This window comes from Eleutherodactylus coqui, chromosome 10 (assembly GCF_035609145.1).
Source record: "Eleutherodactylus coqui strain aEleCoq1 chromosome 10, aEleCoq1.hap1, whole genome shotgun sequence".
NCBI lineage: Eukaryota > Metazoa > Chordata > Amphibia > Anura > Eleutherodactylidae > Eleutherodactylus > Eleutherodactylus coqui.
Window position 1 is genome coordinate 93,892,494 of NC_089846.1, and position 25,222 is coordinate 93,917,715.

Genomic DNA, 25,222 nt, shown 5'->3' on the forward strand with positions numbered 1-25,222 from the left:
GGTACAGGCTCATGGACAGGATTTTCTGTATGTCGTCCTTCTCCCTCGCAGAAAATCTTCCTCCGGACGGTGATCGGGTGTGACGCTGACTAAAAGCGATAGAAAGTATAAATGTGTTAAAGGGCCGGTACACAAAATGAGGCTTCATTACTGCATGAGAAAACTCTCTAAGGCCGGTGTCACACGACCGTAAACGCACATATTCTCGCAGTAGAGGAAAAAAACACGCTCCCATTCATGGAGATGAGCAATTAGTGTAATTAGTTTAATATGTGCTCTGCCCCTGCGCAAATACACAGGAAAACAGGGCATGGTGCGTAATTTTTGTTCTGCAAAAAAAATGTGCATGCGAAATACACACCGGTGTTAGTAAAAATGGCGCGTCTTTAAACGCAGCATCTTACAGCGTTTATGAATGGTGTTTTCAAACACATTTGACAGTATTTTTAACGCAGCCCATCATTAGAATGAGTGATGAGGGGCGTTTAACAAGTGCTGATTAGTGCGGCGTTAGAAACACGGCGCTAAAACGTTCATCTGAAAAGCCCCCTTTAAAATCGATGGAGGCTCAGTATAGCGTTATTAGAGGGCATTTCAAACACCCGCTGTGGAAAACGCCTGTGTGAGAGCGGCCTTACTGCGTATTGTGTGCGCAATTTTTATGTGCTTCATAAACTGCGCAAATACATTTGTATGAATCCGGCTTCAGGAGGCGTTCACAGAGGCGAGAAAATTTGTGCACATGACATACGAAAATACAATCCATTATTTCCCTCGCAGCGATGCCGATAGACAGAAAAATCGCAGCATGTTCTATTTTCCTGCGAGTCTTGTATGAGAATAGAACACGCAGATATGCGGTCTCCGCACGTTACACTGCGCACGAATGGAGTGTCCGTGTGGTGTGCGATGTGAGTCGCACCTGAGAATGTCGGGCGTGACTTCCTGCTGCCCGTGTGAATGCACCTTTATTCCATTGCCATTTCAAAACATCTGCTTGCTGTAAATGAATAGGGATATCCTTGTTTTTAGGTGGCTGAAAAACCTGGACTGACCTAATACTGCCCACCGCTGAGGGTTTGTTACAACTGTATCCAGTTTAGACAATTAGCAATGCTTCTTTAGGCCCTCCCTCACACAGGCAGTTGCAGAACGGCAGTGTTTTTCAATGCTGCGTGTTTGAAGACCCTGCCTCCAGCAAGAGATTACTCTGAGGGGCAGAGTGCCGTGGGCTCAGCCAATCAGAGCCAGCACTGGATGCACCAATCACAGCCATTCATTGAATGGCTGTGATTGGTTCATTCAGCGTTGACTTTGATTGGCTGAGCCAGCGCTCGGGGAACCAATCAGAGCAATTTCTTGCTGGAGGCGGGGTCTTCAAACCCTATTACCATCAGGAGATTCTCTGTTGGGGATGACAAGTACCCGGAAGCCTGCAGGACCGCCGGAGAGCAGCGGGAGGGACCCAGACGGTGCCTGCTAGGGCTGATTTTAGGGCTGATATTTTTACACCCCCGAAAATTGGTTCGTTTAACGCTGCCAAAAACATGATACCAAGATGTGCCACATTTTCAGCAGCTCTGAAACCGGCACCCATTCATTTCAGTGGGCGACGCAGGGCTGAAAATGGCCAAAAATACAACATGCAACGCTTTCAAAGTGCAGCGTTGAAATAGCTGTGTTTTAAAGCTTGTGCGAGCAGCCCCACTGAAATGAATGGGAGCGTTGTACAGCATTTAGCATAGGGCTTAAAATAAACGCAGCCCTAAATGCTGTACAAAACCGCTTGTGTGAGCGAGGCCGTACACCTCCATATACACAGCGCCCGGCCGTGGTGAAATAGAGAAATATGAACGTGTGATTCCCCTTTAAGGCCGGAGGACCCCCAGCAGCGGACAGACGATTCACCGGTTACAAAGTATCATCAGGAGTCCAGAAGGTTCTGCTCACCAAACAGACGCAGGTGGTGACATATATGGTAACTGTCCAGTTTCGGCGAGCTCGATGGCGTGCTTCTTCTCCAGCTTCTCATATAGGACGACGATGCTGGACTTCGGTTGATGATCGCGCAGCAAAATCCTCCTCAGATACCGATTGTCAAAGTAGTCGAATCTGCGAGAACCGATCAAACGATCAACATAGGAAGAGCACACGGCGGTGAGGGGTTGTAGTGTATCTTGTATATACTGTTACATCAGGGTACTATAGACTGCATATGTTACGGTGTATTATACCGAGCTCAGTGTATATTGTTGTTGTACTATGTAGGATTGTGTATTATGTTATTACATCCGGTTTTGTTACAATGCATCGTCTTGTATTACACCGCTGTGACGTCTCTTGATCTTACATGATTCTGGATTTGTATTTCTATATTAGGACTCTTTCATCGGCTCTTACTTATCTTTCCAGCACATTTGTCCCCCGCGGCCGCACACGTCCTCCATGCCGGCGGTCAGGTGATCCATCAGCTGTGGACATGACACAGTGTGACTATCATGATATCATTAATGGTAAACACATTTGACACTCACCACAAGTCCCAGCAAGGCGAGAATTGCAAACGATACAAAAACTGGAGAGGGGATAGTGGGAGTAGTAGTGCAATAACGCAGCGCCCAACACCAAAGGGTGATAAGCCAAAACTGAGGCCTCACCACCGTACAGAGTGCAGTCTCTTCCTCTTCTGCAGTCGCCAGACACAGTGTCTTCCACCTGTGCAGTACTTTCTTCCTGTGCAGTCTCTTCTTGCTGTTGGAGTACTTCTTTAAATTTAGAATTGGCAATAAGGCTACCTGAATGAGTTCTCTCGTATATCCAAATGAATTAACGATGAACATCGTAAAAAGAACAAAATACATCAACTGTGTGAAGTCCCCACTGTGCTCTTTCTGACCAGACCAGCCCAGTGTTAACTTTATTTACAGTGTGAGCAGACAAGGACGTAATAGTGGTCGATCATGATGGACCACTTTCCTGAACTTAAAGGAGATGTCCCGAGGCAGCAAGTGGGGTTATACACTTCTGTATGGCCATAATAATGCACTTTGTAATATACATTGTGCATTAATTATGAGCCATACAGAAGTTATAAAAAGTTTTTTACTTACCTGCTCCGTTGCTAGCGTCCTGGTCTCCATGGTGCCGACTAATTTTTGGCCTCCGATGGCCAAATTAGCCGCGCTTGCGCAGTCCGGGTCTTCTGCTGTTCTCTATGGGGCTCCGTGTAGCTCCGTGTAGCTCCGCCCCGTCACGTGCCGATTCCAGCCAATCAGGAGGCTGGAATCGGCAGTGGACCGCACAGAAGAGCTGCGGTCCACGGAGGAAGAGGCCATCTTCAGCGGTGAGTAGAGAAGTCACCGGAGCGCCGGGATTCAGGTAAGCGCTGTGCGGGTGGTTTTTTTAACCCCTGCATCGGGGTTGTCTCGCGCCGAACGGGGGGGGGGTTTAAAAAAAAAAAAACCCGTTTCGGCGCGGGACATCTCCTTTAATAAATGATGACAAAGTTTTATGAATAATTATGTGACTCTTTGGATACACTATCCTAGTAAAGGGATGCATACACAGTGACCGAATGTGGTCTCCAGGAAACACTGCCTCTACTAGCTTCAAGAAGTTATTGTGTGCAGTCACTTCCTGCTGTACAGTATGTTCCTCATGTGCCGTCTCTTTCTCCTGTGCCTTTCCTGGGTGCGGTCTATTCCTCCTGTGCCGTCTCTTTCTCCTGTGCCTTTTCTGGGTGCAGTCCACTACATGTGCAGTCTCATGTTTTATCTCTCAGTTCAGACGTCTGCCTTCAATATTGAGGACAGGAAGTAGCTGTCTGATATCTCCAGCTCTCAATCATATTACGGTAGCTCTGCAGAGGCGGGGCCCCAGCATCTGCCATCCACAGGCTCCTCCCCACCCCTCTCTTAGCTCTTGCTGGCAGCCAGCACTGTGATAGTCATTGCATGCTGGACTGAACCTCTGCCTGTGGATTGTGACTCATGATGCTGCTTGGCGCCTCGACCTCACCTGCAGCTAGATGTTGGTTGTCGCTCGTGGCGGTGATTCAGCTTAACCCATTTTTTATTGAAGGAAACTGCATTTAACTAGCGCACATTAAACCCGTACAGGACAAGACCGCGCAGAACAGCCGCCATTAATATTGTGTCCTATCTGCTGTGCAATAAACCGCAGGACGTACCACATCACCTCATAACCACACAATATTGCTCCACGCGGGGGGAGGGGACGCGGCTGATGGACGGCTCTGACCTTTCGTTTTTATTTCGATATGAGTGACAGACGGACCGCGATGCACTTAACGTGAGACGATGAATAAAGTGCTGCACATAGAGGAGAGTCACGGGTCAGACACCGCGCGTTCCGCACAGGAAATGAGTCGGACATAATCCATCTCTCTTTCTCGCACGGCTGCACGGCGGAGACTGATGGCTTCTGCTTCATGGACTGCGGACTCACTGATGCTGAATGAGGCCTCGCTCACCGGAGATAAAACGTATCGAGGGGGGGGGGTAATACAGTGGTGGGGGAGGGGATATAGAAGTGGGGAAGAGGATACAATGAGGGGTAGGGGGATGCAGAGGTGAGGAAAGGGGAATATAGTGGTGGGGCAGTGGGGATACAGTAGTAGGAGAGGAGGTACAATGAGGAGGAGGGGGATACAGAGGTGGCGGAGGGGATACTGAGGGGGTACAATGAGGAGGGGGGTTACAGTGGTGGGGGAGGGGAAATAGAAGAGGTACAATGAGGAAGGGGATATAGAGATGGGGGAAGGTGGATACAATGGTGGAGAAGGGGGATACAATGAGGAGAAGGAGAGATACAGAGGTGGGTGAAGGAGTACAGTAGAGGGGGAAGGGTATCTAATGAAGAGGAGGAAAGATACAGTGGTGATGGAGATACAATGAAGGGGAGGGGTGATACAATTATTGGTAGGAATGATACAGTGTTGGGGTAGGTGAGAAATAATGAGGTGGAGGGGGAGGGGGATACAATGGTGGAGGAACAGGAGGAAGGAACCAGCGATGGAGGGATACAATGATGGGCAGGAAGGATGCAGTGCAGGGGAATGCAGTGTAGGAGTAGAGAGAAACAGTGGAGCTGGAGGGGGGGGGGGATACAGTGGTGGGGGGAGGGCAGATACAATGAGGGGGAGGAGGGGATACAGTGGAGGGAAGATACTGCTCAGGGGGAGGTGGATACAGTGGGACTTAAGAGACCCCAAACACTATGAAATCCTGAGCATTGTGCAGAGATGAGCAATAAGTCAATAAGAATACTCAAGAACGTAAAAACTTCCCAGACCTTCTACTTCTCACAGCTGAGGGTTTGCTACAATGTATCAGTGCAGGTAAAGCCTGAAGTGCAGTACAGCGAAGAGATTGATGCGGCTGCAGTGTTCAGCTCCTTGGAATTGTCTGCGCTGATACATATCACCCTGATCATGAATATCAGGCAGCAGGGGGCAGCAAGGAGACATCAAGTCTAACAACCTGGGAGCCTGCAAGACTGTAGAGGTGTGACTGCAGCTTTGGCTGTGGCTGGAGTGTAACGCATGACGGAGCTCAGGATCAGTAAGAGCTTACTCCTATGGGCGTATTTCTTGTCCGCGTGCAAACGGCGATTCAGACTGCAGTTTCTTTATTTTGTTACACAAACGGATGATCTGTGGAAAACAAAGTCACCCCATGTCCTATTCTAGCCCGATCTGTCAGGTGAAAGTCACCCATTCAAGTCAATAGGTGCGCAAAAAAAATGGAGCACACACAGGCTGACATCTATGGGCTCCGTTTTTCACAGATCGCTGCTAAGTGACACTAGAAAAAAATTGAGCCTCCTTCCATTTTTTAATTTTTGGGCGTAGAAAAAACAGATGACACAACAGAAGTAAAAACTGGAAACACGAAACACGTATGTATGCAACACAGACAAACACACGGTTACAAAGCGTTTGTTTATCATGGACCAAAATCGGACATACTCATGTGAATAAGGCCTAAAGCAGAGGATATGTAAATCGGATCAGTCACATGACTGCGTTTGATTTTGGACTGTGAAAAATTGAATGATTGTATTCCGTGTGTATGTCTGCGCTACACGCATTACACGTGTCTGCCTTCTGCACATCATCCATGTATCAACCATTTGTCTCGTATGCAAAAAAAAATGGAAAAAGGCGCAATGATGATTTTCTAGCTCTAGATGTCAATCCGCTTGGTTTTCCAGTGACTCCAATGGCCGGCTGTCATCCATGAAATCGGACCAGAATACTACATACTCCGATATTTTTACACACATCCTCTGTCTGAATAGTCCAATCACGTTAAGCCCTTGACACTTTTGGGTGTACATATACGCCCTCCAACATCGAGTTTGTATGGATTGAGATGGGGAACCGTATAGGCGAGGTGGCGGTTGTTTCTGACAGCTGACACCCTCCGGGAACAGCCACAATCAGCACTTATGCTGATCACAGTTATTAACCCTTTAAATGTCGTTGTCAATTCTAACAGTGGCATTTAAATCAGAGTTTGTGGGTTCCAAATGCCCCTGCTCAATGGTGGTGAGGTGCTATTTGGTTGCCATGTCAGCCCAGGGCCTTCTGAAGACCCACAATGTTGCTATGGCTGATTGCCTATCAAATCATGCCTGTGGTCCATCCTCATAGAATACTAAGGCAAATATCATATAGTGCAATACTTAAGTATCGCAGTATATGGTAGAAGTTCAAGTCCCCTGAAGGAACTATAAAAAAAGTAAAGTAAAATTAAGTGAAAAATAAAGTTTTTCATTATAATAAAAATAAATAGGATACTAAGGGCTTAGGGCTCTTTCACCAATCTAACGTTTTTTATGCCCATTCAGACGACACGGGCCCTGGCACATATATGATATACGCCGAGGCCGCAATGCCATTGCCTCCCCTTCCTTCCCCCTCGCTGGCTCACCTCCTCTCTCCTTCAATCCAGCTGTTTGCAATGGGAGTGGGCGGGATAGGGGTGGAGTTAAGCACCCACCCTTTTTCCGCAGCCAGCAATGGGAGGGGTGGAGCGGGCTGGAGCTTAGCTCGGCCCTGTTCCGCCCCCTCCCATTGCAAACAACCGAGGGGAGGAGAGAGGAGGAGAGAAGAGGGAGGAAATTTTGCAGCCACTTTGCTAAACTCCCTCCCACCTCCCTTCTCCGGCCGCTGTCATTGGCTCCCATAGGAGCCCATGCAGCGGCTGACGTATTCCAGCCGGAAAGATAGTTCCAGGACTATCTTTTTGGCCTGGCATGAACGCGCCCCGCGCTATATCAGCCTGGTGCTTTCAACGCGATTGTCAATGGGACTTTCTAATGTTAAAAAAGCATCGCACAAAAATCGCAAAGCACAAACATGCGATGCGTTTTTAACATTAGAAAGTCTCATTGACAATAGCCTTAAATAAACGCAGCGATATCACAGCGTTAAAAGGGCTCTTTCACACGAGCGTCATTTTGACGCAGAGTAGGTGCGTCAAAAAATTGCATCTAAAAGAACCCATGATTTCCTATGGGTTCTTTCAGATAAATTTTTTTTGATGCGCCGAAAAGAAATCACGCTTCAAAAGGCACTCTTTTTGACGCCGAGATTTCTCTTTGTCAAAAGATAGGACATGTGATATCTTTTGACAATACAGTGCCGGCGCCCCCCATAGACTCCTATGGGAGCCGGCCAGCAAAAGGAGGGAGGGGGAGCGGCATACTCGCTAACAGCAGCCGTGACATGCTCGCGGCCGATATTCGTTCACCAGATTTAACACTCAGATAGCTGCACTGTTTTAGCGCAGCTATCTGAGCGATAAAACGATACTAAACATGCACAGGCACGCGCTAAAAATGTAACGCCATCACACAAATACGCAGTGCAAATGCATGTGTAAATGCACTTACGCCGGTGTGCAGTCGGCATAAGAGGTCAAAACACTCTTCCCACATTCAGAATAAATAAATCAAAACAAAACATATTTAGTATCACTGCGGCAATAAAAGTCTGATCTATCAAATTAATGCATTAACCCTTTAGTAACAAAGCCTGTTTGCACCTTAGTGATGGAGCCAAATTTTGGAAATCTGACATGCATCGTTCAACATAGCATAACTCCCTAATGGTTTTGCCTATCCAAATGATTCTGACATTGTTTTTTCGCCACATGTTGTACTTCATTAAGGTGGTGAAAATAGACCAATAGAATTTGTGTATATTTATTAAAAGTACCAATATTGGAAAAATGTTAAGAAAATTGTCCTTTTTTCACATTTTCAACTGTAATATCTCAAATATGTCCAAACGTACTGTACAAATTTTTGATAGGATATATATTTCCATCTGTTTACTTTATTCTGAATGCACATTTGAAAAACTTTTGTGTTTTTTTTTTAAACTATTTAGATGACGTACAAATTTAACATTACTTTTCAGCATTTTGAGGAACACTTTGTTTTCCTGCACCAAGCCAAGTTTGCAAAGGCTCATGAGTGTCTGAATAATAGATCCCACAAAATGACCCCATTTTAAAAACTACACCCCTTAATGTATTGACTGAAGGGGTCAGAAGTATTTTGACCCCACAGTTTTTTTTCAGGAATTAATTCAATTTAGAGGAGAAAAAATAAAATGTCATATTTTTGCAAATATGTCATTTTAAAGACATATTTTTTTCATATAGTGCACATGAAAATGAGGATTGTCACCCCAAAATGGATACCCCTGTTTCTCCCGTGTTCAGAAACATACCCATTGTGGCCCTAATCTTGTGTCTGGATGCACAACGGGACCCAAAATGAAAGGAGTAGTCGGTGTCTTTCAGAACATAGATTTTCCTTGAAGGCGTTTTAGGCCCCATAGCACTTTTGTAGAGCTCTGAGCGGCAAAAACCAAAGAGAACCCCCACAAATGACCCCATTTTGAAAACTAGACCCCTTAACGAATTTATCTAGGGGTGTACTGCCCATTTTGACCCCACAGTTTTTGAATGAATTCAAGCAAAGCAGAAGGAAAAAATTGTGATTTTCGTTTTTTTGGCAATTCTGTCATTTTAAAAACAGTTTTATTTGTACAGCACACACATGAATGAAGACTTGCACCCCAAAATGGATACCCCTGTTTGTCCCGTGTTCAGAGACATACCCATTGTGGCCCTAATTTTATGTCTGGATGCACAACGGGGCCCAAAATGAAAGGAGTAGTCGGTGGCTTTCAGAACAGAAATTTAGCATGAAGGTGATTTAGGCCCCATTGCCCACTTGTAGAGCCCTTGAGCAGCCAAAACGACAGAGAACTCCAACAAATGATCCCATTTTGAAAACTAGACCCCTTAACGAATTTATCTAGGGGTGTACTGTGTATTTTTACCCTACAATTTTTTTAATAAATCTAAGCAAAGCAGTAGGAAAAAATTACAATTTTCCCTTTTTTTGGCAGTTGTATCAATTTAAAAACAGGTTTTTTTGTATAGCACACAAATGAAGGAAGACTTTTACCCCAAAATGGATACCCCTGTTTGTCCCGTGTTCAAAACCATACCCCTTGTGGCCCTAATCTACTTAAAGGACACATGGCAAGGCCTGTAATGGAAGGAGCACCCGTTGGATTTCAGGGTACAACGGAATAAATTCCAGGCCCCATTGCCCACTTGTAGAGCCATTGAGCGTCCAAAACAATAAAGCACCCCCATAGATGACCCCATTTTGAAAACTAGACCCCTTAACGAATTCATCTAGGGGTGTACTGTGCATTTTGAGTACACAGCTTTTGAATGAATCTAAGCAAAGCAGAAGGAAAAAATTACGATTTTCATTTTTTTGGCAATTTTGGCAATTTAAAAACAGGGTTTTTTTGTACAGTGTACAAAGGAATGAAGACATTCACCCCCAAAATGGATACCCCCGTTTGTCCCGTGTTCAAAAACATTCCCGTTGTGGCCCTAATCTACTTACAGGAAACATGGCAAGGCCTGTAATGGAGGGAACACCCGTTGGATTGCAGGGCACAACTGAATAAATTCCAGGCCTCATCGTGCAGTTGCACGGAATAAAGATTGACACGTTAAAAAATTCTCCCCCACCCCCCTCCACACACACACTCCACACCCTTTTCGGCGTTCCCCAAATCTTACATAAAAGTAATAATGTGAACTGTGTGGTATTTCCGAAGACAGGGGTAATTACGGAGGCTGGTTGGGATGGGTACATGGGGCAATAAAACCGTGTATCCCCCTCCTCTCATGCTTTTTGGGGGGTATTTTTTGACCTCAGCGGCAGGTATGGGGTGTAAAAAGTGGCGTTCCCTGAGTCTTCGTAAGCTTGCGGAGGTGCGGTGGTCTCACACAGAAGGCGCTCAACAAGCTGCTCCTGGAACTGCAGGAAGGTGAGCGTTCCCAGGGCTTCTTGTAAATTATGTATTACAGGTAGTGGTCTGAATAACGCCGGGCTCACGCAGTCGTAGGTGGAATCCGCTTGCGGAGGCCCGCAGCGGATCCCATCTGTGAGCCCGGCTGTGACCCTGTGTACGACCACGTAATGTACTGCGCATAACTGCCTACTCACACAGGCGGTCATTCGCAGTACACTTATTTTTTTGTTTGTATTTCCCACATCGTCACTTAGCGATGACACGGGTACCCGCAGCCCGTACACAACATAGTTGCGTATGGGCAGCGGGTATATCCATGACCATGGAGCACAATGGGCTCTATGTTGCGGATATCCACAGTAAAATAGAACCTGCTGCTTTCTCTTTTCAGCCAGTGGATCACGCAATTCCGACCCGCTAATGTGAGCGGGATTGTGTAATCCAATGCGATTGATCTGCGTATTACCATGGATCAGATGCATGCAGAATTCGTAATGCCTATCCGGTCATGTGAGACCAGCCTAGGGTAGATCACATGACCGACGACCGCTCAACGAGGCCACCCGTCACTGCTCCAGGCTCTCGGCAACCGTTGGTCGCTGGGAGCAAGAAGACTTTAAGTTTCCTGGGCTCCCCGACTCCTGCGCATGTGTCCGGTGTTTTGCCGGCGGTCGCATGTGCAGAATCCGGGAAAGTTCACGGATGAAGATCGCGTCGGGGTGCAAATGTGGAGGCCTCCGGTAAAAAGTTTAATCTCCTCTCACCGATCGCATCGGTGAGGGGAGATGAAGCTTCACCTTTCTTTTAACTTTTACGTGATCGCCATTATCTATTGGATAACGGCAAACACGTGATCAGGAACCGCTCACTGCGGCTCTCTGTGAAATCTCCAGGCTCTCTGCTAAGTTTTGTAGCCAGGAGCAGGGAGAATTTAAATTACCCTGGCAATCCACGGCTTTTGCGCATGCGTCTGCCATTTTGGCGACGGGCGTGTGCGCAGAAGCTGGGGTAAAGTCCGCGGATAAATCCAGGGGCCTTAGGTATGTCATTTCATCCTCCCTCACAGATATGATCCGTGGGGGGAGATGAAACGTAAGCTTTTTTTAACTTTTTAAACCTTTTTTTTTACTTTTTAAAACTTTTTTTTTTACTTTTTTAGACTTTTTGTTTTTACTTTTTACACTCTTTTTTTACTTTTAATGATTACTGTAATCCATTCGATAACAGTGATCATGTCCCCGGTGACATCCCTCTGCTCCTGGCTACACATGGCAGCCAGGAGCAGAAGGATTTTGAATTTCCCGGGGCTCGAGCCACTCTGTGCACGCGCCCGATGATTGACATCGGGCGCGCATGTGCAGAAGGGGACCTTGGGTCCCGGGAGACCAGGACATCACGGAGGACCCAAGGTGAGTATTTTCACCTCCCCTCATGGATCGGATCCATGAGGGGAGGTGAAACGGAGACTTTTTTAAACTTTTTAAAAACTTTTTCGCTATCGCCGCTATCCACTGGATAGCAAACAATTCCATGCAGGAAAAAGTGTAATCCACGCTTGCTTGCAGAGTAAAATTTGTAATCTTCCTTTATTTAGTCATCCACTGTAATCTTCCTTTATTTAGTTTATCCACTGGATAGCGGCGATCGCGGGCCGGGGACCGCTCACCGCAGTCCCCGGGAACATCTCCTGGTTCCCAGCTATCTTCAGGAGATTTTGAATTTGCCGGGGGCTCCCGGGCTTCTACGTATGCGCGTGACGTCATTCATCTGGCGCGCATGCGCAGAAGAGAGGCGGCAGGTCCGGGAGGACCAGATCTTCGAGGGACAACGCAGAGAAGGTGGGTGAGTATTTTCAGCTGCCCTGATGGTTTCGATTCATCAGGGCAGCTGAATCTTTAACTTTTTTTTCACTGTATAGCGATCGGCACTATCCATTGGATAGCGCCGATCGCATTGCCGGGGGGGACTGCCCGCAGCCCAGGATGACAGCTCCATGCTGTCTGCTACCTGCGGGCACCGACAGCATGGAACTGTCACGTCCTCAGCTAACAGGGCTTTAATCCTAAGAGGATGCATATTTCTACATCCTCTAGGATTAAAGCCCACTTAGTGAGGACGTAGAATCCCGATGGGGCCGTCACTAAGGGGTTATTTACCTGTGCGGTGAACATCGTCAGAAAAAAAACAAATCACAATGCAAGGATTGCTCTTTTTTGGTCCCTTTGTCTCCAAGAAAAAATGTAATCAAAAGCAATCAAAAAATCATAATACTCCAAAATGTTACTAATAGAAACTACAGGACGTCCTGCAATAAACGTGACAATGTCAAAAGAAGAAAAAAAGTTACGTCGCTCAGAAGACAGTGGCAGAAAATAGAAATATTTTTAAAGATATTTCATTTTTAAAAAGAGTAGTGCACAAAAAAAACCTATATAAATGTGGTATTATTGTATTCGCACTGATCCACATAACAAATGTATCAGGTCATTTTTGCTGCAGCTTGTACACCGTAGAAACAAGACACCCAAAAAATGTTTTCACATTTCCCTCCAGTTAGAAATTTTCAAACGTTTTGCAGTACATTATTTGGTACATTTAATAGTATTAATGAAAAACACAACTCATCCAGCAAAAAACAACAAGCCCTATTGCGATAGTGATGGCGATGGAAAAATAAAAAAGTTATGATTTTTTTTTTTTAAATGGGGAGGAGAAACCAAAATTGAAGAAAAAAAGGTCCACGTCATTAAGGGGTTAATGGATCTGTGGACAGGCAATTGCAAACACAGATGAGAATTACACCCATGTGAATAAACCCTTAGTGAGTTCTTTATGGAGGATGATCACATCACCAGAGACTTCATACTGTGAGTAGATGTTTGCTACAATGTAACAGCGTCACTCACCCGGATGTTGATCTGCTCGCTCACAGTGGAGGCAGTATTGTTCCGTTTCTTCACGTCCAGCAGCTCCACCAGTGGCCGGATGGTCATTCCCTGGTCATTACATGTAAAAGAGTATAAATGTGTACAGGCAGATATCTCACGTAGAGGTTGGGACTGTCACCCCTCTGTCCTAGGACCCAGAACAGCAGGTCTGCTGAGTTACATAGAGATCCTTCACCTATACTAATTTTTTTGCGTTCAGAAGTCTGGAAATCCATGTGTCAGCTGCAGTGGATCATCTAAGGTGGCCTTATGCGTTAATTTTCCCAAATCAATATTACGTGAAGGAGGTGAACAGTCTTTGGCTAGCGGCTGCAGGTGAGTTTTCACCATGAGGGTGGGACAGAAGCCCTCGCTATGGATGCACAGGTCACTACTGACTAGAGATGAGCGAACACGTTCGGCCCCGCCCCTTTTTCGCCCGAACACCGAACCTTGCGAACACTTCAGTGTTCGGGCGAAAAAGTTCGGGGGCCGCCGTGGCAGCGCGGGGGGGTGCGGCGGGGAGTGGGGGGGAGAGGGAGAGAGAGAGGGCTCCCCCCTGTTCCCCGCTACTGCCGCCCGCGCCGCCGCGCATCTCCCCGCCCCCCGGCGGCACCCGGACACTTACGCGCGAACACTGCAGTGTTCGGCAAAGCGGGTGTCCGGGTGCGGATGTGTCCGTAACGGACACGTTCGCTCATCTCTACTACTGACCAATATTGACACTGAGACTATCCAGGGATCACTCCAGGAGCGTCGTCCTGCGGAGAACACCCTCCAATAACTAATCGATAATCAACACATCAATTAATTATAATCTCTGCATATTGTAAGAACATGTCCCCATGCATGTAGTAAGGGGGAATGTACTGCAAGTTTGATGTAGCAAAAGAGTCATTGGTGGTAAAGTGTAAATCAGGATAACCCTGCACAAATAATAGTGTCACTTGCAGGATGGGCCTCATGGTGGTCAATAACATCGAATAATATAGCAGATACTGGAGGAGAACCAGACATTAGCTCCTCAGGGGTGGGGCCAGAATACATCACTATCAGCAAGGCAGAGCTCCCTCTACAGGACCTTCCTCGCATCTTCCCCCCAATCCCACTACCTGTAATGAACAATGTAACAGCTGCACAAAACTGACCTGGACAAAGACAGTGAAGAGGATGACCGCGCTGGTGGCCGCAATAAACAGACGCCTTGGTTTGATGTCAGGGAGAAGAAAGACCAATGAGTAACAGATGGCCCCACGAAGACCCCCATAAGCGATAATGAACTGATCCTTCCTGGAGACAACGTTCAGGCAGAACTTGTTCAAAATGCTTGTCAGGACTACAACCCCTGTAATAAAAACATCATCAGGACTACAACTCATGTAATATGTACTAATCAGAACTACAACCCCTGTAATAAGTACATCATCAGGACTACAAGCCCTGTAATAACTACATTATCAGGACTACAAGCCCTGTAATAACTACTAATCGGGACTACAACCGCAGTAATAAATACATCATCAGGACTGCAACCCCTGTAATAACTACATCATCCGGACTACAACCTCTGTAATAAATACATCTTCAGGACTACAACCCATGTAATAAATACTAATCAGAACTACAACCCCATGTAATAAATACAAGATCAGGACTACAACCCATGTAATAAATACATCACCAGGACTACAGCCCCTGTAATACCTACATCATGAGGACTACAACCCCTGTAATAAATACTAATTTTCAGGACTACAACTCCTGTATAAACTGCATCATTAGGACTATAACTCCTGTAATAAATACTAATCAGGACTACAACCCCTGTAATAACGACATTATCAGGACTACAACCCCTGTAATAAATGCATCATTAGGACTAAAACCCCTGTAATAACGACATCATCAGAACTACAACCCCTGTAATAAATACTAATCAGGACTACAGCCCCTGTAATAACTACATCATCAGGACTACAACCCCTGTAATAAATACCAATCAGGACTACAACCCCTGTAATAACTACATCATGAGGACTACAACCCATGTAATAAATACTAGTCCTCAGGACTACAACCCCTGTAATAACTGCATCATTAGGACTACAACTCCTGTAATAAATACTAATAAGGACTACAACCCCTGTAATAACGACATTATCAGGACTACAACTCCTGTAATAAATGCATCATTAGGACTACAACCCATGTAACAGCTACATCATCAGTACTACAACCCCTGTAATAAATATTAATCAGGACTACACCCCCTGTAATAACTACATCATCAGGAATACAACCCCTGTAATAACTACATCATCAGGACTACAACCCCTGTAATAAATGCATCATCACAACCACAATCCCTGTAATAAATACTAATCAGGACTACAACCCCTGTAATAATTACATCATCAGGACTACAATCCCTGTAATAAATGCATCATCACAACCACAATCCCTGTAATAAATACTAATCAGGACTACAACCCCTGTAATAACTACATCATCAGGATCAGGATACTTCTCCTCCCTTTAAAATATCTCTGCTTGCTGTTGGGGTCCTTCACACAGGCCGATTTTATGACCCTTTGTAACAAGTGCTAATGCATGTAGCATGTAACAATGCCTGCCAATTGGCACTCATTTAGATTCCCTTACCAGGCAGATAAATGATGGCCTCCTCCTCATCATATCTGATCTCCCAGCCATCATGGCCTCCTACCTATCAACCCTCCTTCCTCATCCCATCTGACCTGCTGGTCACCTTCACCTCATATCCCAGCATGCAGCAGGGGATGCCTTTCCAACTACTCAGTGACACTGCGATATTTGCATGGTGCGCCGCAGATGGCGCAGTCGGCAGGATCGATGTATCGTCCGCATGATGTGATTTCTAATATTCATTGCCGCTTGTTACTTCAGAGTTTATAAATTCTGACACAATCTGGTCATTTCTTCATCTCTTGCGATGGGGTCTGTGGCCCAGGTGGCCCCGGCGGCCCACACTCTGCCATCATCACCCCTATCTAGGGAAAAGCCTGCTGTCTTCTCAAGAGACAATTTATTCAGCAAATTCTTGAGACGCTTCCCACGAGCCAAAGGAAAGTACGGCGAAAAGCAACTAAAACCCCAAATAGATCAACAAAGTCACCAACAGGTTTAGAATCTATAATGAGTCAAATCACACAAAGAAGGGAGTTACCGAGTGCGAGAGAGTGACAGAGACAATAGAGTGACTGAGTGCGAGAGAGTGACCAAGTGCGAGAGAGTGAGATAGATGAGGGAGTCACCGAGTGCAAGAGAGTGACAGAGACAAGAGAGTTACCGAGTGCAAGAGAGTGACTGAGTGCGAGAGAGTGACCAAGTGCGAGAGAGTGACAAAGTGCGAGAGAGTGAGAGAGACAAGAGAGTCACCAAGTGTGAGAGAGTGATCAAGTGTAAGAGAGTGAGATAGACGAGAGAGTCACCGGGTGCGAGAGAGTGAGAGAGACAAGAGAGTGACTGAGTTCGAGAGAGTGACCAAGTGCGAGAGAGTGACAGAGACAAGAGAGTGACTGAGTGCGAGAGCGTGACCAAGTCCGAGAGAGTGAGAGAGACAAGAGAGTGACTGAGTGCGAGAGAGTGACCAAGTGCGAGAGAGTGAGAGAGACAAGAGAGTGACTGAGTGCGAGAGAGTGAGAGAGACAAGAGAGTGACTGAGTGCGAGAGAGTGACCAAGTGCGAGAGATTGAGAGAGACAAGAGAGGCACCAAGTGTGAGAGAGTGACATGGACAAAGGAGTCACCGAGTGCGAGAGAGTGACCAAGTGCGAGAGAGTGACAGAGACAAGAGAGTCACCGAATGTGAGAGAGTAACAGAGATGAGAGAGTCACCGAGTGCGAGAGAGTGACAGAGGCGAAGGAGTCACCAAGTGCAAGAGAGTGACATAGACGAAGGAGTCCCTGAGTGCAAGAGAGTGACCAAGTGCAAGAGAGTGACAGAGACAAGAGAGTCACCAAGTGCGAGAGAGTGAGATAGATGAGAGAGTCACCGAGTGCGAGAGAGTGACCAAGTGCAAGAGCGTGAGAAAGACAAGAGAGTCACCAAGTGTGAGCGAGTGACCAAGTGCGAGAGAGTGACAGAGACCAGAGAGTGACTGAGTGTGAGAGAGTGACCAAGTGCGAGAGAGTGAGAGAGACAAGAGAGTCACCGGGCGCGAGAGAGTGACCAAGTGCGAGAGAGTGACAGAGACAAGAGAGTCACCGAATGTGAGAGAGTGACCAAGTGCGAGAAAGTGACAGACAAGAGAGTCACCTTGTGTGATAGAGTAACAGAGACGAGAGTCACTGAATGCTAGAGAGTAACATAGATGAGAAAATCACCGACTGCAAGAGAGTGACCAAGTATGAGAGAGCGATAGAGATGAGAGAGTCACTGAGTGCAAGAGAGTGACCGAGTGCGAAAGGTCATCTGAAATATCACAGTGTATCCTATTTACTGGTTGCTTGTCATCAATAATAATACAGAACGGGTCTCTAGTCTGGAGTGCCAAATCATGGGTAACCCCCTTCAGCCCCACAGACATACAATAATCTAACAAAGTTCTACAATCCGAAAATAAAAACTGGTTAGAAAAACGCACCAGTATCGGTTACCGATCAGCGGGAGCACGGGTGATCAAATGCCTTTTGAAAGGATAAAAAGGTAAACGGTTCCTCCCTCTCTTGCTTTCTCTTCTCCGTCTTCTTGTTTACATGATTACTGTTATCTATAATTACCCTGCAGATCGCTCATTAGGTCAAGCGGTTTGCACGATGATTGTGCAATGTGAATGCCTTCAGTGAAGGAACAATCAGCCATAAATCGCTGACCGGATCTTTCATGCAAATCTAAAAAATCATTGCTGGTCTGTCGCTGTATCTGTCTGTGTAAACAGGCCATTTATGAACGACGGCCTGTTTGTCATGAAAGGAGGCAAGTGGGCTGGAACAATCTCTGGCTCCGCCTCCATTTACTGAGCATTGATCGCTCCTGTGTAAAAGCGCAGGAACAATCATCGCTGGGACTGCTGTTGGGCGCACAGTCCTCCAGTGTAAAGGGGGCTTATATAAATCCAGCAGCAGATATCACCAGGTAATCCCATATTCACAGCACATTAATCCCTTTGTTTGGAGCTCTACAACATTGCAATTTATAGACGTTAAATAACCAGCAGGGTTGTTGATCCGGGTCTTGGAGTTCGGTAGGAACTTTCAAACGTTGATCCAGGGATTATACTGACTACCATCATGAAGTCGGGAACAAATTTTTTCCCCCAAAATTGGCTAAATTGGCTTCCACCTCATTTAAGTTTTTTTTGCCTTCCTCTGGATCAACAAGGGGGGGGGGGTGGAAACAAGCTGAACTGCATGGACATTATTAGTTGCAGATTAATTGAACATTCTTGTTAATTACTACTAAACACAATCCCAGTAAACGCTCTGATGTGATCAGTGGTCGCCGTGTCGCTGATGATGCCACCATTGTGCAACTCTTCGATGACGTGCAGCGCAGTCCATGTTCCACATGTGGAACTACATATCCTGATCCTTATGTTATTTGGCTTGAAAAAGACCTAATTATAGGTCGAAACGTTGCCTATCTTAACTTGGACGCATCAAACATGTTCCTTTATATGGCATAATTTTCTGCATCATTTTATGCTGCCACCTCCTCCACTCGTCTACACCCTGGGTGATGACGCTTCAATAAACTTTCCCCCTATGCAGTTGCAGTCGACCACATACCTGACGCACGCCAAAGCACACAGAAGACGATGGTGAGGAGGGTGAAGGGCCAGTTCCACTCGTGATTACTCTCCACAGTATAGAATCCGAGGAAGAAGAAGATGAGCGTCTCGCTGACGCTGCTCCACATCTTCATAAAATACTTCACTGTGGTGTACGACTTCTGCGAGATGTTGGCCTCCACGTAGCGCCTCATACTCACAGAGCACGAGATGATCCTGCGGACCGTCACTCAATATTACTAACTGTTACTCCGTATTACTTGTTCTTATGGTCCAACTCTCAGCTGTGTCATACTTACGCCATAATCCCGGACAGATGGAAGATTTCCGCTGAAAGATAAGCCAGATAGCTGTACAGAAAAACAAATAGAGGCTCGATGACGCGGATGTGTTCCGTAAACCGCGTTGTAAAGGCTGCCATTAAGCCAAATATCAAGCCAACCAGAATCCCACCAATAGCAACCACAAAGATGGTGCCAACTCCAGCAAAGATGTCCGCCGGCTGGATGTCTGCCATTCCATCGAAGGCTTTGAAGAGTTTATACAAAACCTGAGAAAAAATGTAAAATAATAAACAAATCAGATTCATCTTAATAGTGCACACCTGCTCATACAGCGCCCAGATAAATAGTGCACATACTGCTCATACAGCTCCCAGATAAATAGTACACATCTGCTCATGCATAATCCAGATAAATAGTGCATACACTGCTCAGATAAATAGTGCACACCTGCTCATACAGCACACAGATAAATAGTGTACACACTGCTCATATAGCAGCCAGATAAATAATGCACACACTACTCATACAACACCCAGATAAATAGTGCACACCTGCTCATACAGCGCCCAGATAAATAGTGCACACACTGCTCATACAGCGCCCAGATAAATAGTGCACACAATGCTCATACAGCGCCCAGATAAATAATGCACACACTGCTCATACAGTGCCCAGATAAATAGTGCACACCTGCTCATACAGCGCCCAGATAAATAGTGCACACCTGCTCATACAGCACCCAGATAAATAGTGCACACACTGCCCATACATCATCCAGATAAATAGTGCACACCTGCTCATACAGCGCCCAGAAAAATAGTACACACACTGCTCATACAGCGCCCAGATAAGTAGTGCAGATACTGCTCATACAGTGCTCAGATAAATAGTGCACACATTGCTCATACAGCGCCCAGATAAATAGTGCACACACTGCTCATACAGCGCCCAGATAAGTAGTGCAGATACTGCCCATACAGTGCTCAGATAAATAGTGCACACATTGCTCATACAGCGCCCAGATAAATAGTACACACACTGCGCATACAGCGCCCAGATAAATAGTGCTCAATCTGCTTTTACAGCGCCGAGATCAATAGTGCACACCTGGTCATACAGCGCCCAGATAAATAGTGCACACACTGTTCATACAGCACTCAGATAAATAGTGCACACCTGGTCATACAGCGCCCAGATAAATAGTGTACACACTGCTTATACAGCGCCCAGATAAATAGTGCACATACTGCTCATACAGCGCCCAGCTAAAGAGTGCACACACTGCTCATACAGTGCCCAGATAAATAGTGCACACACTGTTCATACAGCACTCAGATAAATAGTGCACACATTGCTCATACAGCGCCCAGATAAATAGTGCACACACTGCTCATACAGTGCTCAGATAAATAGTGCACACACTGTTCACACAGCACCTAGATAAATAGTGCCCCCAACAGGGCCCCCAACTGCAATGCTTTATTCATAGTACTGGGCTCCCTTTATGTAGAGGAGAGGCTTTATGGGGCCCCTGAGGCTTCTGGGCCCAGGTACAACCGCATCCCCTGCACCCTCTATAGTTATGCCACTGGCACACACTGCTCATACAGCGCCCGAATAAATAGTGCACACATTGCTCATACAGCGCAATGTGTGCACCAGATAAATAGTGCACAAACTGCTCATACAGTGCTCAGATAAATAGTGCATACGCTGTTCATACAGCACCTAGATAAATAGTGCTCAAACTGCTTTTACAGTGCCGAGATCAATAATGCACACCTGCTCATGCAGCGTCCAGATAAATAGTGCACACCTGGTCATACAGCGCCCAGATAAATAGTGCACACACTGCTTATACAGTGCCCAGCTAAAGCGTACACACACTGCTCCTGCAGCGCCCAGATAAATAGTGCACACCTGCTCATACAGCACCCAGATAAATAGTGCACACACTGCTCATACATCATCCAGATAAATAGTGCACACCTGCTCATACAGCGCCCAGAAAAATAGTGCACACACTGCTCATACAGCGCCCAGATAAGTAGTGCAGATACTGCTCATACAGTGCTCAGATAAATAGTGCACACATTGCTCATACAGCGCCCAGATAAATAGTACACACACTGCTCATACAGCGCCCAGATAAGTAGTGCAGATACTGCTCATACAGTGCTCAGATAAATAGTGCACACATTGCTCATACAGCGCCCAGATAAATAGTACACACACTGCGCATACAGCGCCCAGATAAATAGTGCTCAATCTGCTTTTACAGCGCCGAGATCAAGAGTGCACACCTGGTCATACAGCACCCAGATAAATAGTGCACACACTGTTCATACAGCACTCAGATAAATAGTGCACACCTGGTCATACAGCGCCCAGATAAATAGTGTACACACTGCTTATACAGCGCCCAGATAAATAGTGCACAAACTGCTCATACAGCGCCCAGCTAAAGAGTGCACACACTGCTCATACAGCACTCAGATAAATAGTGCACACACCAGAGGCGTAACTTGAAGCTTCTGGGCCCCAGTGCAAAACCTGTAACAAGGCCCCCAACTGCAATGCTTTATTCATGGTACTGGGCTCCCTTTATGTAGAGGAGAGGCCTTATGGGCCCCCTGAGGCTCCTGGGCCCAGGTACAACCGCATCCCCTGCACCCTCTATAGTTATGCCACTGGCACACACTGCTCATACAGCGCCCGAATAAATAGTGCACACATTGCTCATACAGCGCAATGTGTGCACCAGATAAATAGTGCACACCTACTCATACAGCACCCAGATAAATAGTGCACACACTGTTCATACAGCGCTCAGATAAATAGTGCACACACTGCTTATACAGCACCCAGATAAACAGTGCACACACTGCTTATACAGCACCCAGATAAATAGTGCACACACTGCTCATACAGTGCCCAGATAAATAGTGCACACACTGCTCATACAGTGCCCAGATAAATTGTGCACACACTGCTCATACAGTGCCCAGATAAATAGTGCACACACTGCTCATACAGTGCTCAGATAAATAGTGCACACACTGTTCACACAGCACCTAGATAAATAGTGCTCAAACTGCTTTTACAGTGCCGAGATCAATAATGCACACCTGCTCATGCAGCGTCCAGATACATAGTGCACACACTGCTCATACAGCGCTCAGATAAATAGTGCACACCTGGTCATACAGCGCCCAGATAAATAGTGCACACACTGCTTATAAGCTAAAGAGTACACACACTGCTCCTGCAGCGCCCAGATAAATAGTGCACACCTGCTCATACAGCACCCAGATAAATAATGCACAAACTGCTCATACAGTGCCCAAATAAATAGTGCACAAACTGCTCATACAGCACACAGATAAATAGTGCACACACTGCTCATACAGTGCCCAGATAAATAGTGCACACACTGTTCATACAGCACTCAGATAAATAGTGCACACATTGCTCATACAGCGCCCAGATAAATAGTGCACACACTGCTCATACAGCGCCCAGATAAATAGTGCACACCTGGTCATACAGCACACAGATAAATAGTGCTCATACTGTTCATACAGCACTCAGATAAATAGTGCACACACTGCTCATACAATGCCCAGATAAATAGTGCACACCTGGTCATACAGCACACAGATAAATAGTGCTCATACTGTTCATACAGCGCTCAGATAAATAGTGCACACCTGGTCATATAGCGTCCAGATAAATAGTGCACACACTGCTCATACAGCGCTCAGATAAATAGTGCACACCTGGTCATACAGTGCCCAAATAAATAGTACACACCTGCCTATACAATGCACATTTAAATGGTGCACACAGTGCTCAGAAAGCGCCACATAGAGATTTTCAGGACCTATATAGTGCCACGTACTGCCCAGACAGCACTATGTTTTGTTCACATAGAGCCAATTCCCACAATGGATCAAGGACAGTCAGATCACAGGCGGTGGGTTCTGATATCACAGTGCCAATGCCCAGTATATGGCGCTGGAACTAGTGACATCATCGCATCCGGTAGCCAGTGATTAATTAATGGAGGGGAAGGAGCTGCTGTACATGCGGATGCTGCACTGGACCCCCCTTGTGTAAGACAGATACATTATTTGTGGTTTTCAAACCCCAGCTATCCAGCGCTACCCAGCTGTCCAGCCTGATAAATTACACCCAGATCCCCGAAATGTTGCGCACTGAGTGCATTTGCAGCCCACCCCCATGTACAGTTATATCATCCCCTCCGAGGTAGCAGCACAATACACCTGGGATCAGATAGGGCAGCAAATATCAGCGGCTGCACTTAGTGAATCCTTATATATCAATTAGGAATATGAGTTATACACGTGAGGTCTCATGTTGCCCCTTTATGATTGGCTCATTGGGCCTAGACAGGCTTCCTATAGACTAGTCTGTCATAGGAGAGCAGTAGAAGTGACCATGACCCCAACTCTCTATCAACCTCGGTCTCCCTGCTTCCTGGTCGCAGTGGGTTGTGTGACTCTACATGACATTGTGAAGTCCTGTGCCCCCTGCAGGGCCAGTTTAGGTTGTTGGATGCCCTGTGCGCCCACCCTATAACCCTGGCCCCCCGATGTACCCCATGTCATGAACTCACCACAGTCACTGCGTCATTGAGCAGAGATTCTCCAAACACCAAGATATAAAGTTTCTCATTTACGTGAATCTCCTCAAACACCGACAAAACGGCGACTGGATCGACGGCAGCGATAAGACTCCCGAACCACAGATTATGCAACAGAGAGACCTCCATCAGCCCAAACGCCTGGCATATCCCATACAGAGACAGTCCGATCCCAAAGACGTTCCAGAGGGTCCCCAGGACGGCGTACCACAGGATGGGGCCCAGGTTCTCAAAGAAAGGCCGGAGAGGGAGAAAGTACCCGGCGTCCAGGACAATGGGGGGCAGGAGGTAGAGGAAGAAAACGTCGCTGTTCATCCCCGGGGCCTTATTATTCGCAATATAGATGATTCCGCCCATAAAGAGACCCAAAATGATGAGGACGCAGCTCTCCGGGACCACCGTGCGGACTCTGGGGGAAAAGTTGAAACCTGCAGAAATAGAAGGTCACTTGATTATTACCCAACCAGAAATATGGTATATGTGGAATGTGACACTCGTCATCCTGAGGCTGAAATCCTGAACACACAGTGGACGGCCTGTTACAATGTGTCAGCGCAGGTATCAGACATCAGCCTGGTGTCCAGGACCGGAGAGAAATTTCTGCTGCTGTTGTGATAACTCCATAGAGAACTGACACATTGTAACATTGTCTTACTTCACCCCTGGTCACAGGCAATGTACAGATACAGCATGCAGTGCGGCAGGCGCAGCCTCCTCCTTACTCCCAGGACCTCCAGGGGCAGCCTCCCTGGTGAGGGTATGGACAGCTCTTACCAATCTTGGCCAGTGATGCCAGCATAATGCATAGGGTGATCTCGAAGGGTATCTGCACATGATGGTAGTCCAGGGAGAAGATCCTCAGCCGGGACTCGTTCCTGGGCACATCAGTCACCTCCGCTGTGGATGATGCTGAGAGTAGATGAGCGCAGAAGAGAACAACCTCCATCATCTTCACTTGGAGGCGTCCAGGATCAGACAGACTTCTCAGAGGGGAGGTGAGCGGTGAGGTGTCCTGTGTACAATGGCTGGACCTTCTCCAACCCAAAGTCTCAAGTCTGGAAAATTCCACAAATCCCGCGATTAACCGAAGAGAAAACCTCAAAACCAACAAAAAAATCTAAAACATCTAAAACATCATCTCCTCTGGCTAATTGCACAGTGAAGCGATCACTCAGTTCTCTGCAGCTGTATGTA

The 25,222-nt window shown here is 46.5% G+C and overlaps 1 protein-coding gene across 1 annotated transcript; it reads right to left on the reverse strand.

Annotated features, from left to right (window-relative positions):
- Nucleotides 1-1,946: 1,946 nt before the first annotated feature.
- LOC136581105 (sodium/hydrogen exchanger 2-like) lies at nt 1,947-24,977 on the reverse strand. The gene is made up of 8 exons (XM_066582092.1): nt 24,803-24,977; nt 24,002-24,456; nt 19,378-19,628; nt 19,077-19,294; nt 14,457-14,653; nt 13,288-13,377; nt 2,401-2,471; nt 1,947-2,112 (listed from the first exon to the last, which is right to left on the reverse strand). Exons 1-8 carry the CDS (start codon nt 24,975-24,977, stop codon nt 1,947-1,949), a joined length of 1,623 nt encoding a protein of 540 aa, XP_066438189.1.
- Nucleotides 24,978-25,222: the final 245 nt, after the last annotated feature.

What these genes read in the sequence shown, in the direction of transcription:
- LOC136581105 (XM_066582092.1), bottom strand. Translation starts at nt 24,977, where the DNA reads ATGATGGAGGTTGTTCTCTTCTGCGCTCATCTACTCTCAGCATCATCC. An exon ending in TCAATGACGCAGTGACTGTG is followed by an intron (nt 19,629 to 24,001) that starts GTGAGTTCATGA and finishes ATTTTTTCTCAG; the next exon opens with GTTTTGTATAAACTCTTCAA. An exon ending in TCTTCACTGTCTTTGTCCAG is followed by an intron (nt 13,378 to 14,456) that starts GTCAGTTTTGTG and finishes TGTAATGACCAG; the next exon opens with GGAATGACCATCCGGCCACT.